The sequence below is a fragment of the Nycticebus coucang genome, chromosome 22 (genome assembly GCF_027406575.1).
Source record: "Nycticebus coucang isolate mNycCou1 chromosome 22, mNycCou1.pri, whole genome shotgun sequence".
Lineage (NCBI taxonomy): Eukaryota > Metazoa > Chordata > Mammalia > Primates > Lorisidae > Nycticebus > Nycticebus coucang.
Window position 1 is genome coordinate 44,494,943 of NC_069801.1, and position 15,872 is coordinate 44,510,814.

General features: G+C 35.6%; 1 protein-coding gene across 1 annotated transcript; it reads right to left on the reverse strand.

Moving 5' to 3' along the window:
* Nucleotides 1–2,042: 2,042 nt before the first annotated feature.
* Nucleotides 2,043–15,566, reverse strand: LOC128574723 (selection and upkeep of intraepithelial T-cells protein 1-like). Its single transcript, XM_053575556.1, has 6 exons — nt 15,559–15,566; nt 13,267–13,379; nt 10,858–11,127; nt 10,468–10,527; nt 4,404–4,508; nt 2,043–2,047 (listed from the first exon to the last, which is right to left on the reverse strand). The coding sequence occupies exons 1-6, from the start codon at nt 15,564–15,566 to the stop codon at nt 2,043–2,045; spliced, it is 561 nt and encodes a 186-aa protein (XP_053431531.1).
* Nucleotides 15,567–15,872: the final 306 nt, after the last annotated feature.

Here is a 15,872-nt window from a genome sequence, read left to right on the forward strand (position 1 = left end):
AATAAATACTAATAGTAATGGTGATACACTATAAACATCACCTGGGATTTACACATGGTCTCAGAATTTGGAGAAATAATGGTCCTCTAAGGAATGAGGTTTTATGGGGGAAGTGGAAAGAATATTATTGTAATGGGGGGGAGAGAATAAAAGAGTATACATGTACACAAAATTTGTGTGTTCATGTGTTTTGTGTGTGTGTGTGTGTGTGTGTGTATAAGGGAGCATCTCTGTGAGCAAAGTCTTGATGGTGTTGAAGTCAAAATAAAATGTAGAGATGAATCTCTAAATGTAATGTTTTATTTTGGGAAGCAAGATTTGAAATTTGGGGCATAGATACAGACTGGGTGATTTGGAGTATGTCTGAAGAATTAAGAGAAGGGATTTTTTATAAGAAAGAGAAATGTTATGTATTATTTTCAAAGACAGCTCATTGGCACCGATAGGTTTCAGGGAGCTGGTCAGCTATAATTGGGGAGTGCTTTTGGTGGGTAAACCAGGATTAGAGTCACATTAGGTTGTTGTTTTAGCAGCTACTAGCTAAAAGTAGTCTTAGGGTTACCGTAGAACAGTAGCTAGCTTTTTGGAAAATTTAATTCTTGGAGGAGGTGCTTTGCGTGCTGAATGATTTTTTCCCCTAATCCCCTCTTTTTAAATTGGGTATGATAAGAACGACCTAATTTATATAAACAACTTTTACACTGGTTACCATGATCAGAGCCTGTGAAGAAACAGTGTGATTGTTTCTTTGCTTGAACACCAAAATTCATGAGAAGAGAAGAGGAAGGATGGGTTAGAAATGAGTTTGTGTGTGCAAAATGAAAGTAAGAATATACTCGGTGAGAATTTAAGATTCATCTCTGTAATTATCTTACAAGGAAGGAAAAGAAATGTCAGCGTACCGCCTCTGTAACTTTGAAGCATTAGGGCAGGACATAGAAGTTCCTGTTTTCACAGAGGCCCCTAGCGCTTTTGGGACAGGGTAATGGCCGTGATATGTAGAGCTTATAGGAGCAGAAGAAAATCATGTGCTAATTTAACAAAGTTGGTTAGGGGCCAGTGTTTGTAAAAGGTAGGGAAGTTCTTATCTTAAGATAAGGAGAGTTAAAAGACACATACACAGATGAAATTAGGTTTGGGAAGGCTATTGCTGTGACAAAAGCCTGAGTTAGAAAGAGGCCCAAATTTCAGCTGAAAGAGAAACTTTGGTTATAAACTGAGAGCTTCCTCTACGAGGACAGTAAAGGAGGCGATGCTTCCATTTCCAGCCAAATGACGTGATTTTATATTGTGAGTAATTGAGTTCTGCAAGGGACTTGTCCAGAGGTCATCCATGAGTGTTTACATGGGAGGAGAAGAATGGATGGTTGGGTCAGGAGTATGAAGGCATAGAAAGGTTATGATCGAGACTTAAGGGCAGATAGTACAGAAGCTAAGATTTTGACTGATAATTGAAGAAATTAGGATTTTTTTTGACATCACAGAAACAACTCTTTGTAGGGTTACTGGTTTAAATTCCCAAAGGACTAACGGTGAATACTTCTGATTTATTTTATTTCTTTGGAAGCCTGGTATATTCTCACATAGAGGGTGTCAAAAAATGTTAGTTTCTTTTGCTAGGACACTCTTTATTACTTCATTCTTTATCATCTATCTACCATCCAATTTATGGGAAAGTACCAATTTCAAAATAAGTAGATTCCACTGTTTTATATGCCCCTGGAATTTGGCAATTCTCCTTTTCAAACTCCTGTGATACTTTGTTTAATTATTTTTAAAATTATTTGTCTTTCCTTTAGGAATCTGTGTCCTAAGGAGGCACAGATCTCATTTCTCTTGTTCACAAATGTGAGTCTAAAATTGGTGATAGAATTTATGGTCACAATTAATTTATTGAACTAATCAATCAACACTTAAGTGTACCTATGGAAGTAAATCTCAAGGAAAGTCAAATTGAGGGGAGGGGCAAGGGGGATGGATAAATTCATACCAACAGTTCACACTATCTTTGTGAAGGGCATCCACACATGTATAACTTTGATTCAATCTGCACAAAAACAAAGTATGTAAACAAAACATATGTACCCCCTAATATTCTGAAATTTTAAAAAAGTTGAACCTAAAAAATAAAAAAGAAAATATACTTCAGAGCAAAGTTGGAAAAAAAAAAGAAAGGGTATCCAGATCAGGAAGAAGGGGGGCTAACTATCACTCTTCACTGATGATATGATTTTGTATCTAGAAAACCTCAAAGACCACCAAGAGACTCCTGAAATTGCTGAATGTATTCAGCAAAGTCTCAGGTTACAAAATCAATGTACATAAATCAGTGGCATTTCTATATACCAATAACAGTCAAGCTGGGAGCCAAATCAAAGGCTCAGTACCATTCACAATAGCTACAAGGAAAATAAAATACCTGTGAATATACTTAACCAAGGAGGGGAAGTCCTTTACAGGAACTGAGAAACACTGAAGAAATAAATTGTAGATGACACAAACCAATGGAAAAACATATCATGCTCATAGATTGGTAGAATCAACATTGTTAAAATCACCATACTACCAAAAAAAATCACCAACATCATAAATGTATTTCACAAATTTCAAAAAACAATCACTTTATGCTTAGTTTGGAACCAGAAAAAAGCCCAAAGCAATCTTACAGAAAAGTCTGGAAGCATCACATTACCAGAGCTCAAACTATACTACAAGGTTATAGTAACCCAAAACAACAACGACGACAACAACAACAACAAAACCATAGTGTTGGTACAAAAATAGAGACACAGACCAAGGAACAGAATAGAAAACCCAGATATAAAACCCTCTACCTACAATAAGCTGATTTTTGGCAAAGAAGTTAAGAGGGCATGCTGGGTTAATGAAGCCCTATTCAATAAATGATGTTAGGAATACTGGACAGTCACATGCACAAGAATGAAACAGGATCCCTATCTCTCATGGCTCACAAAAATTAATTCAAGATGGATAAAGGACTTAAATATAAGGCATGAAAGCACAAGAATTCTGGAGGGAAAAGTAGGAAAAACTTCTCTATATATTGGCCTAGGAATTTATGGCTAGGACCACAATAATAATCATAGCAATAATAAAAATGAATAAAAAGGTATGTAATTAAACTAAAAAGCTTCTGCATTGCTAAAGAAATAAGCAATAGAGGAAAAGACAACTTACAGTATTAGAGAAAATATTTGCATACTTAATGTTAATATCCAGAATCTACAAGGAGCTCCAGCAAATAAACAAGAAAAACCTAAACAACCCTAATAAAATATGGGCCAGAGACATGAACAGAAGATATTTAAAAGAAAACAGAGAAATGATAACAAACATATAAAATAATTCTCAACATCACTAATATTCAGGGAAATGTAATTAAAATCATAATGTCTACACAACTTGTGCTTAATTTCATGATGTGCATGCATACCTGTTATGATGCTTCTCTTCTTTAACACAGGCAATATGCAAGGCTCAAACTTGGACTTTCTTGGTGTTAGCTATAAAATATACTTTCACCCTAATTTCTTCTGTGGCTATCTCTGTCTTCATTTCACAGGAGAAAATTAATGGAAAAAAATCCTTTGAAGAGTACAGCCCTGTTTTATTACTTTTGCATTATGATTTTTGGTGGTAGCTCCCATTTATCATAAAGAATTACTTTATTTTGCAGATCATTGTTTGTATATGTCATTTCCACAGGAACCATGAAAATAAAGGTGAGGGCACATTTCGAATATGTTGGGTTTAGCTGTCACAAAACTTTCAAAAATACCATTCCCATTTCACCCTCAAAGAGAGCCAAACAGAAGAATCAGTAACAGGTGTCCATACACACTCTGAAATGAAGCAAAATTTGTGTGGACATGTAAATAATTTTGAGGAGTGTATTCTTGGCTTTGCATCAATCTCTCAAAGAAATTTTTGACCCCAAAAGTTTAAGATATACTGAAATATAACTATCCTAGGCTCAAAGTATGGGAAAAATGAGCATAATTTACTAGATGAAGTGATTGCTAGATTTTTTTGGAAAATGAATCTATCCAAGCTGTTAAACTGAAGGAAGTATTTTCTTTCCCTAGAAGCAGAAACAGAAGTTGATTGGTTTGATATAACCACGTCAGATTGTATAAAAAAAATCAACACATTGTACCCCACATATGAATAAATGTATTCATGATCTATGTGTATATTACTTAATAATTAAAAAAAAATTAGGCTCATGAAATTGAATCCAAAGCCTCAGATATGCAGCCCAAGCATTTATTCCTCCAGTGATTCAAACAGTTATCACTCTTTGGCTAAATGTCTTAACAGAGACTGGGTATTTGGGAATGGCAAAATTTTCAGAAAGTTCCCCTCTTTTAGATCATACATACCTCTTTCCTTTTGCTGCAGACTGATAACTCCAACGATTACACACACTGCATGCAAGACTATCCCTATGCCAACTATGACTGGAGATTTCCAGTTCCTTAAGCTACCTGAAAAAAAAAATCATCAATTATTGGTGTAAAGGCATTTTAGATTGGGGAGAACATGCCTCAAAATCAAAAGGTTTAATTTGATGCCATCTCCCTGCACTCATTTAGAATTGGGCTAAAGCTTAGAGCTGAAAGAGCTTGCAGGATGGATGGATCTCTCTTAGGAGGGATCTGTAAGTCTGAAGCTTTTTAAATTGAGCATGCCCCAAATCATGAACCTATTTTTTGTATCTTAAATTTTTTTGCAAATCCTTCAAGTCCTTTCTCCGTTAGTATAAATGAGAATGGATTAAAACTTGTTCTCCTAGGAAAAGTAAGCTGATTGGTGTTGTTGCTGTTCTAACTCTCCCTGCATGGTTTATTTTCCTGATGCTCTGACAAGTTACCTCTTCTCAGATATTTCTGCCGTATGCAGTTCATACTTTATTTCCTACCCCTGATAGTATCATTGGACTCTTTAAGAAATCAAGTGAGAAACCAGTGTAAATTGTGTTAGATGTCAAATGTTAAAAACCTTTCCCACTTTTGACACACCTTTTGGGGGCAAGACACAATTGTAAGAGGGACTTCACCTAACAAATGTAATCCATGTAACCTGGTTTCTTGTACCCTCAACGAATCCTCAACAATAAAAACAAACAAACAAACAAACAAAAAAAAAGCTTTCCCACTTCGCTTGGAGATCCATCACCACAAGAAAAAGAGGTGCCAACATGGCTGAAGTATGAAAAATGCAGGCTTTCAGATAAAAGTATTGTCAGCTGCTCCAGCAATATTAGAAAAATATCTAAGATCAACAAAAGGATGCAGGGCATACGTCTAACATACACACAAGAGTTTACAACAACCTGAGGCAGACAGGCTCGGAAACCAAAGCTCATGCAGCTTTAGTACCCTCCTCTTTCACTCTCCCTCCCACCTTTCAAACTGACTTACAATTCTGTCTGGATTATAGTTCAATACTGGGCACCATGATAAAGAATAGCAGTACAGCCAGCATCACAACAAGAATCAGGGTCCAAATATGCTTCCCTGGAAATAGTACCTGAAATACAAATCTTATAATTTAGGAAAACACCAAACTAGGACTGATGGGTCACTCAAAGCATGCTTCCATTCAACTTCCCATCACACTGGAGTTCTGCTATATTAGACCTATGCCACTTTGGGGAGTCAGTTATAATTGAGTGTGGATGTGATTAAGCTTGAAGCTGGAGCAAAGGAGGATGAAGGCCACTCTTCCATGTTTTCTGACATTCTTTGAATAGTAGGTAAGATTTCCCTGTATTATCTCCATTTCCTAGAACTGCAAATCATTCTCCAAAGTTTGTGCTAATTATAATTCTTTCAAATCATCATACTTTTAAAAACATCTACTTATACAAAACCTATATGAACTGAATTTGTAAATTAAGTAAATAAAAACATTTATCCCTTTTCCTTTCTTTGTTTTATGCATATATATCCTGCTATGGACTCAAGAGTCAGAGAGTAGGTAGTTTAGTCTTTTCCTTTTTTTTTTTTGAGACAGAGTTTCATTATGTTGCCCTCAGTAGAGTGCTCTAACATCACAGTCCACAGCAACCTGAAACTCTCGGGCTCAAGCAATGCTCTTGCCTCAGTCTACCAAGTAGCTGGGACTACTGGTCCAGCCACAATGCCCATATATATATATCATTTTTAATATATAAATATATATATCTTTTTAATATATACTTATATATATTTTTAATATACATTTTAATATATATTTTATATAATATATATTTTTAATATATAAATATATAATATATATAAATAAAAATGTATAATATATATTTTTAATATATATTTAATATATTATATATTATAATATATATTTATACATAATATATATTTTAATATATATTTATAAATATAAATATATAATATATACTTTTAATATATATTAATATATATCTTTTAAAATATATATTTATATATTTTATATATATTTTTATATATATTTTATATATTTTTGGTATTGTAGTTGTCATTGTTGTTTAGAAGGCTCAGGCCAGGCTCAATATATATTATATATTATAATATATAATATATATTTTAATATATATTTATAAATATAAATATATAATATATTTTAATATATATTTATATATATCTTTTTAAATATATATTTATATATATTTTATATATTTTTTTGTATTGTAGTTGTCATTGTTGTTTAGAAGGCTCAGGCCAGGCTCAAATCCACCAGCCCTGGTATATGTGTCTGAAACCCACCAGCCCTGGTGTAAGTGGCCAGCGCCATAACCACTGAGCTACAGGCACGGAGCCAGTAGTTTATTCTTTCTTTATCCCTTGTAACTGTTTGTCTTTCTACTTCTAACAAATATGACACATTGTTTTTTTTAGAAAGGTTAAGTGAGAAAATATATGTAAATTATTTTGAATATAGTAAATTGCTAAAACTCTTAAGGGAGTTACGCCTATTATAGTGTTCTTAAGTATGAGTATCCCTCTCAGTGTCTGAGTATAACATTAATTCCATGGACATACACAAAAAATAATAGATATATATTTACTTGGCACTTTATAAGGCACTCAGTGAGTTTCATTTTAATCATTGAAGTATCTATTATTTATTGTTTTCCTACTATGTGCCATGTGACATTTGAAGAAGTTGGGAGTATATTAGTGTATAAAATCAGCAAAGATCCCAACCTTTATATTTTAGATAAAGAGATAAATTTGAGAAAATAAACACGATAAATACACTATACAGGCAGTTCAAAGGTGATAATAGTATGCAAAAAAGAAACATTAAGGTAGGTGAGGAGATAAGGAATCCCAGGATGTGGGGGGCAGGTTGCACTTTCAAGCTGATTTGTCAAGGTTGTTCTTATTAGATGAGTTGAGAAGGACATAAAGGAGATAAGGGAAGTCAGTGGAATGTGCAGCATCCCAGGAAGAGGAAACAAGTAGAGCAAAGACCCCAGGGCAGGAGCATGCCTGGCAGGTTTGGGAATACCAAGGAGGTTGGTGCGACTAGAGTAGAATGGACAAAGGAGGACATTAGGAGATAAGGTCAGGTAGGCCCTGGGGGCAGAGTAATGCAGGACATTGTGGGGGGTTTTACTCTGAATAAAATGGGGAACAATTGCAGGGTTTTGAAAAGAGGGTGGCATTTTATAACACCTATTATAGGTAGGTCCTCCTATTTCTATGCTGAGAATATACCACAGAGGACAGGACTAGGAATAGGAGCACCTTCAGGATGCTTTTGTTAAAATTCAGACCACAGGTGCTGATGTCTCAGACTTGGATGGTAGTAGAAAGGTGGTGAGAACTGATGAGACTTTGGACATGTTTTAAAGGCAGAGTTAGCATTATTTCCTGATGGGCGATAAAGAATATGAGAGAAATGTGAAACCAAGGATGATCTTTAAGAATTTTGTCTTGAAAAAATGAAAATATGGAATGTGATTGGAAAGGCCCCAATTAAGTAAGTTGGGAGGTAATCAGGAGTGTAGTTGTTGACATATTTGGTTTGGAATATTTATTAGATATTGAGATCTTGGATGGGAACAGAGATTGGTAGAGAGATCTGGGCAAGATATATAATATGAAGAATCATCATATTAATGATACTTAACGCCATTAGACAGAATGAAGTCATAACTGAGAAAAGAATCAAAAACTGTCCTGCAAACTCCAATATTAAGAAGGCAGAATGAGAAAAAAAAAATAAACGTTGTAACAAGAATAAGAAAAAAACAGCTAGACAATGAATAAAGCCAAGAGAAAGTAGTGTCTTAGAAATCAGGTAAAGAGCTGGTACATACTCTTCTTAGTAAAGTATCTCGAGAATGGAAGAAAAAGTATCCAATGTACTCAGCCCTACTATGAAACTAATTTATGGCTTTCACATGAAAGCTATAACCCAGTTATAACCTAAGAATAGGGGGAAAGGGGAAAGGGAGGGGAAGAAGGGTGGAGGTGGGGAGAGGGAGGGTGATTGGTGGGATTACACCTGTGGTGCATCTTACAAGGGTATATGTGAAACTTAGTAAATGTAGAATGTAAATGTCTTAACACAATAACTAAGAAAATGCCAAGAAGGTTATGTTAACCAGTATGATGAAAATGTGTCAAAGGGTCTATAAAACCAGTGTATGGTGCCCCATGATCGCATTAATGTACACATCTATGATTTAATAACAATAAAAAAAATAAGGTATAGGTCAGTAAAAATAAATAAAGAAATCAGGTAAAGAAATATATATATGAATTTTTCTTTGTAGTTTATAAATTTTATGGCAGGTCAGGCCTGGTGACTCATGTCCATAATCCTAGCACTCTGGGGCAGGAGGATCCCTTGAGCTTAGGAGTTTGAGACCATCCTGAGCAAGGACAGGACTCTGTCTCCACTAAAAATAAAAAAACTTAGCCAGGCATTGTGGTTGGAGCCTGTTGTCCAAGCAACTTAGGAGACTGAGGCAGGAGGATTGTTTGAGCTAAAGAATTTGAGGTTGCTACGAACTAGGCTGATACCACGGAACTCTAGCCTGAACAAGAGTTTAAGACTCTGCCTCAAAAAAAACAAAAAAAAAAGGAGTGGCGATTGTTTGAAGATGGCAGACGTGGCAGGCCCCTCAGGCCCCGGCACCACGGCGTTCTGGAGCCGGTACTCTACAGTACAGAGAATGCCAAGAACTTCTAAGCCTCTATCAGAAATATCTATCAAAACAGCAGGAGAAGCTCACTATGTCTGTCTCAGAACTTGGTGCTGCTAGAATGCAGGAACAGCAGGTATCCAGTAGGAAAAGCACTCTCCGGTCTTCCTCTACAGAACTGGATGGTTCCTACTTGAGTGTTGCCAGACCACAAACCTACTATCAAACCAAGCAGAGACCTAAGTCTGCAAATCAGGATTCAGCTTCAAAATCCTTTCTGGAGTATAGAAACAATTCTTTGAAACCAGTAACTCTTCATGATTCCAAAGAGGATCTAGATAGGGTACCATCATTAACCACAACAGGTAATTATGAATCTCCTGGGAGAAAACCAATGGATGCAGAAAAAGCTCTACCAGAAGAACTGAAGATGAAGGAATGTCCACACCTTACACGTACTCCATCTATTCAGTGCTGTGGTCACAGACTCTCTGAAAATGATCATAGTCATGAGAGCCATCCCACAAACGTAGCCCCTCAACATCTTAAGACATGTGCAGAATCCTGCAGTTATTGTGGGCTTTCTTAGTTAGCTCTGATGCATGGTGGGAGGTCACTGGATCCCAGTGAAATTGATATCAAAAAGCAGCTCTCAGAAGAAAGAAGGCAGCAACTGATACTTCAGAAAATGGAACTGGAAATTGAAAAGGAGCGCCTTTAGCATCTGCTGGCCCAGCAGGAGACAAAGCTTATCCTAACACAACAGCAACTTCATCAGTCTTGGCTGGATTACAATTGGTTAAGAACTCAAGCTGTGTTTAAATCAAGAGAACTGGCTACTGACAAAGAGCTTACAAATGTCCAAGAATTCAATCTGGATATGAATGGGAATGACTCTGTACCAAGTTTATTAAAGTCAAAATGTGATAGCTGTCTGCTCGGAACATCACCATCCACTAAAAAGTTCCAAGACTCCGTGAACAATGGAGAAAATAAGAAGGAGAAGATAGCTGGCTTGCTGTCCCATGTGGAAGATGATGCCCTATGGATGTGTCAAAAGAAAGATACATATGGATCCCCAAAAGGAACGAGGACAGGAATTACAAAAGATGCATCCACATCTCCTATGCCAACAGGAAGCCAAAAGGAGCTTGTGACCACATCCCCATCATCATTCCAACACAGCACTTACTTCCCGGTATGAGACATCTCTGTTGGATTTGGTTTAGTTTCTGAGGCCTAAATCTGCTCCCAAACCTCACCCCCATCCCTCCAGAGACGTGGGGGCCTGGAGTCACAGCACTTACCAACTGAGTCCTCTGAAACCCATCTGGAGGAAGAGGGGGCCAGGCAGGACTCCTGAAGACCTGGAGGAGGACCGGATTCTAGAAGATATATTTTTCATTTGACACTAAAGCAAATGCCACAAAATTTCTACAGGAAATTTTTGGACTTCTTCCTTTACTGATCTAGGATTTTAAATTATTTGATTGTGAAATAATTTGATCTCTACTTTCACGAGGACCTATTTCACTGGCTTCCTGTTACATATAGAATATACAAACATTCTAACAAAAAAAAATATGTGTGTGTGTATGTATATTATATTTGTATACACACATATATATGTATACACACACATATATATAAATTTTATGGAAAAGACCATTTCTGAAGGACATACACACAGATCTCACCTGATAGGACAATGCTGGCTTTTTCTTCTTGACCAGTTACAGGGTTTTGAAGGTAGCAAGTGACATTCTCCTGAGAGGTCCCTGTAAGGAGAAGGCTCATCTTCATGTTTCTATCCCTGGAATGGTTCTTTGACATAGGTAGAATGATTTCTCCTCTGCTGTCTCTCCACTCCATTTGAGGCTGTGGGTACCAACCTTCTGAATTACACTCCACCGTAAGACCTTTGATTTTTGGAAGATGCATAAGAATCTGTATTTCTAAGCTTGTAGCTGATGAAAAAGAAATGGGAAAAACAGTATTTTTAGAGGACGGTAGGGGGAAACAGAAGAGAGAAGAAAAAGCCCTCCTGCTCTACTTTAATCCCTATGTCCTTAGATGGATTGATAGACAAGCTCTGCAGGGCTGAAAGTCATGACAAGCCAGCAAGGAGGGAATATGAATAAGTGTTGTTAGCTATTATATGCAAAACATATTGCATGCAGATATCTTTTATATGAAAAATACATACAAATCATAGTTTTTGTTAAAGTTGCAAACTTGCATTTATAATGTTATCAATTGTTGATTTATACTTTATTATGGCAACTCAAAGTGGCTAATGAAGAAGATAGAAAACAAGCCAAAAATTCTATGAGGATTGAGATCTTGATTGCATTTTGTTCATTGTTATAATCCAAGATCCTATCTACATCTTCTAGATTTAGTAAATGTCTGTGAATACATTTTAGTAAATGAATAAATAAATGATCTATTTAAGAACAGATTATTAATTTGCTTTTCAGACCCTTCAGTCTGGCTTATCCATATTCCCTGAAAACAGAAGCAACCTAGTAAAGGATGAGATGCTTAGATTAAGGATATAAAAGACCCTGCCAGGTTAAGAACCTCATCTAGCTGAGGTGCTGATTGAATGAATGGAGAAAACAGAAAGGGTGGTGAAGTGCACCCAATACCCTGTTGACATCTCTGTGATGAGCTGAGTCCATCACAGTTGTGTTTTGGGTTTATTAACTATAGCTTTTTTGCTCATTTTGCCCAGAAACCATACATGAATAACACTGCTAAGAACAGTTTAGGTATCAGGCAGGAAATATGGCCGTCAGGATATTATAGAGTATGTGATTGGGGCTCCCCTTGGTAAGAACACAAACTTTCACTCAGCTGAAGGACAAGCCTGAGTTGTGGACAAGAGTCTTGCTAAGAGGCAAAGGTGGTGGAATGTGCTGGATGTCATCATCTATTTGCACCTACTCTCTGTGCTTCTCCAAAGGAAATGCATAATAGAACTAGAATGAATGAATACTTTCATTATTTGATATTGAAAAATGGAGGATAGATAGTAGGAGTGAAGTTGTTGTAGAAAATGTCCTTTGAAACAGTGCTATAGAGAACCAACACATTTCAATTTTTCTCAAATTTCTCTCTTTGCATATTAGTGTTTTAGAAGATGTTCAAACAATGGTGAGTTAGTGTTTAATAAGTACAGAGTTTCAGACTGGGAAGATGAAAAGTTCTGGAGATGAATGGTGGTGATGGTTGCACAACACACTGAATGGACTTCATACTATACATTCAAAATGGTAAAAATTGTATATTGTGCATTGTGTAGATTTTATAATACTTTTTGTGAATGTTCATACAAACATCAAATATACCAATAAGGACTATAAAAGCCAGTACAAATCACACTCAACTTGCCAGGAAAATGAATCATATCACATAAGAGAAGATTTGCATGCCTAATAGCATCACAGCCGTTTTCCTGATATACAGACCACATCCAGCCCATCATTTTCTGTTATGTGCTAATTTTAAGCAAAATCAATGTGTTTCTCTTATACCCTCCTTGTCCATTAAGGATAACAGAGTTAAAATATTTGAATAAGGGTTTTCCTATCATATATGAGAGCCAATTAGTTTGCAGATGTTCTATTAAACTCATCACAAATTCCCCACGGTAATGTATTTCATTTTCTCTCTCTATTTTAGTTAATATCATCTAGCTATACTACAGAGGATGTATCCTGGTTGGAAAGAACACAATGCAATGGGGACTAATCTCACTACAATGTGACCACATAACATGAATAAAAATATGACTTTCTTCCTTATTAAACTGGACTCAGAAATTGAACCCAATTGCACAAAATAGTACAGTGCATTTTAACTGATCTGTGAAGAAAAACTGAAACAAGTCTTTCCCTGAAGGTAACTAAGACATCTCAATTCTTTCCATTTTTCTGAACTTTCCAATCTTCCTAATCTTTAAATACAGGTCTGCCAAGTCCCTAGAAATGTAGATGAGATTCCTCCTAAAAGGCACAAGGAAGAAAAAGGGAAGAAAGAAGTGAAGACCATCAATGGAGAGAGAACAGTGTCCCTCAGTCTTAGTAAATCACCTCACTTACTTGAGCCTGGTGATCTCAGGTCAGCTCTTCGTATTCCTATAGAACAAGCCCCAGTTGAGTCACCCAAATTTCCAAGGTGTTTCAGAGTTTCTTTGTAGCCAGAGTAAGATGTACTAGAGTTATATGGGGACCAAGCCAACTACCGAAGCCTCTTCTTCTGCATTAAGCTATGGACATCTGATTCTGCCAGCCTGATCCTTATGTTTCTTCTCATGGGAAATACCCAGGATGTTGCTTACTGCTGAAATCCGTGGGAAGAATGCTTTGTTCAGCTTCAGTGATCACATCTGTCAGTGCTCAAGTACTAACATGACTTACCTCACTTTGAAAAAAAAAAAGCAAAACATAATCTGATTTATATGCTTAACTGATGCATAGAAGGGCTGTGATACATTTATTGTGAATGGTATATCTATACTTGGAATGAAAAGTAAGAGAGCTGTAGAAGCTCAAACAAAAGGTATTAAAATCAGACTAAGCATTCAAGCAAGGCTTCAGAGAGTTGGTAATGTCTGAGAGGGGACTTGAAACAAAATTAACAGTTATCTCACTTAAGGATAGAAGGAGGGTGGCACTCATGGCTCAATGGAGTAGGGCACCAGCCCCATATGCCAGAGGTGGTAGGTTCAAACCCAGCCCTGGCCAAAAAAAACGGCAAAAAAAAAAAAAAAAAAAAAGTGAGAAGGAGAGTAGGATTTCTAGGCCAAGGGAGAAATGTCTTGACGGATTCCAGGAAAGAAGATGGTGAATTCATAAAACTTCATATAGTTTATTATGGATTAAATAGGAGACAGAATGGGAGGGAATGATGAGAGGTGAGGTAAAGAGTGAGTTATGAAATTTTTTCATAAAATTATTGAAAGTATAATTTTAAGAAATAGATATGATGTATATAAGTACATATATACTTAGGTCTCATTTACAAAAGTATGTATTTATATATAATTAGATAATATACATATATTTACACCTAAATATAAGCATACATATGTATGAAAGTATGCTTAGATACATATATGCAGTTGTACATATGCATATATCTGTATATGCCTACATGTATATACTGTAACTAGGTATATATTTATAACACATGCACATGTATAAAGAATGATCTGTTCATATATATATTTATATACACATATATGGCTATGTCTATATATACACAAATACACAGCTCTCTAAGAGTATATTAATATCTTTTTATAAAATAAGTGGCATATTAGGGCTTTCTGGAAAGTATACAGCCATTGTTTTTCATATTTTCATAGTACATGTCTGGATAGTGTGTATAAATCTATCTCCGCAGGGAAGAGTACAATGAGAACTTAAACTAAAATAATTTCAGAGCACACCATGTATATCTAGAAAGATTAGAAATCTAGTTAGGATGTAGTATTGATACATAGAATTGATGGAATGAGGAATTTGAGGGAAATAAATACGTTAGGATGTCTCCCATATTCTAGTGTTTGACTTACTGGGTGATGGAGAGAATATTCTTTGAGCTATGACTTAAGGGAAGAAGAGCAACTTTAATAAATGAGAGCAAAACATGGTGGTTTGAATGAATTAGTTTGGAGCAGAATGGTTTTTATGTACTTTCATATTCTAAGGGTACTTAGATGGGTCTATGGATGGGTCTAGAGCTCCTGGTTTGATTTTTCATCCTCTCTTAAAAATTTTCACTTAAGGGGCAGGAGTGGCTGGACTTTTCACTATTAGGGCCTTACTCTTATTCTAAAAAGCCCATAACACAGAAATACTAGTGTTTATATTTCAAGCATTATCAGAAGTTGCAGTGGTTCTGGATTTGCTTTTTAAATTTTTCCAAATATTCTTATGCATCTTCTTTACCTTCTGAAACTTCAAAAATTATAATATAAAACATAAGAGACATGAAATCGAAACATGAACTTTTCAGTGTATTAAAGTAACTAAATCAATTCAGATAAAGTGCCAGTGCAGCTATTAAAACAGCATAGCATTCATCCCAAGACTCCAGTATTTTGGGAGAAGTAAAGAAAACATTAAGAAAATTTTTAGAGTGCCTATAGATATTTGAGGAAGTTATTTTGTCTTTTAAAATAAAATTGGTGATTATGAGAGCTGGTTGATTTTTTCTTACTGTAAAATTTAACAGCTAATTTTGAGCATTTCAACATGTATTCAATTTTCACCACTTTCAATTTTAGATTTGCTATCATGAGGTTGTTGCTATAATACTGTAACATCAGCAATATAAGATACATTAATAGATCTTAAATGGTGATAAATAGAATGATTCTGTCTTACTAGTCCATTGCATAGTGTGATCTCTACTTAAAATCAATTAATGGATGTCTTTACCTTTTTTTCATAGAATTCTGGAGGAAACAAAAAATCATTCAGAAAATTAATGAAACAAGGAGTTGGTTTTTTGAAAAAATAAATAAAATAGATGAACCATTGGCCAGACTAATGAGAAATAGAAAAGTAAGATCTCTAGTAACCTCAATCAGAAATGATAAAGGGGAAATAACAACTGACCCCACAGAGATACAAGAGATCATCTCTGAATACTACCAGAAACTCTATGCCCAGAAATTTGACAATGTGAAGGAAATGGA

Coding starts and splice junctions, on each gene's coding strand:
- LOC128574723 (XM_053575556.1), bottom strand. Junction 10,528..10,857: donor AGCCAGCATTGTCCTATCAG/GTGAGATCTGTG, acceptor GTCCTCCTCCAG/GTCTTCAGGAGTCCTGCCTG. Junction 4,509..10,467: donor GGTTTCAGAGGACTCAGTTG/GTAAGTGCTGTG, acceptor TTTTTTTTTCAG/GTAGCTTAAGGAACTGGAAA.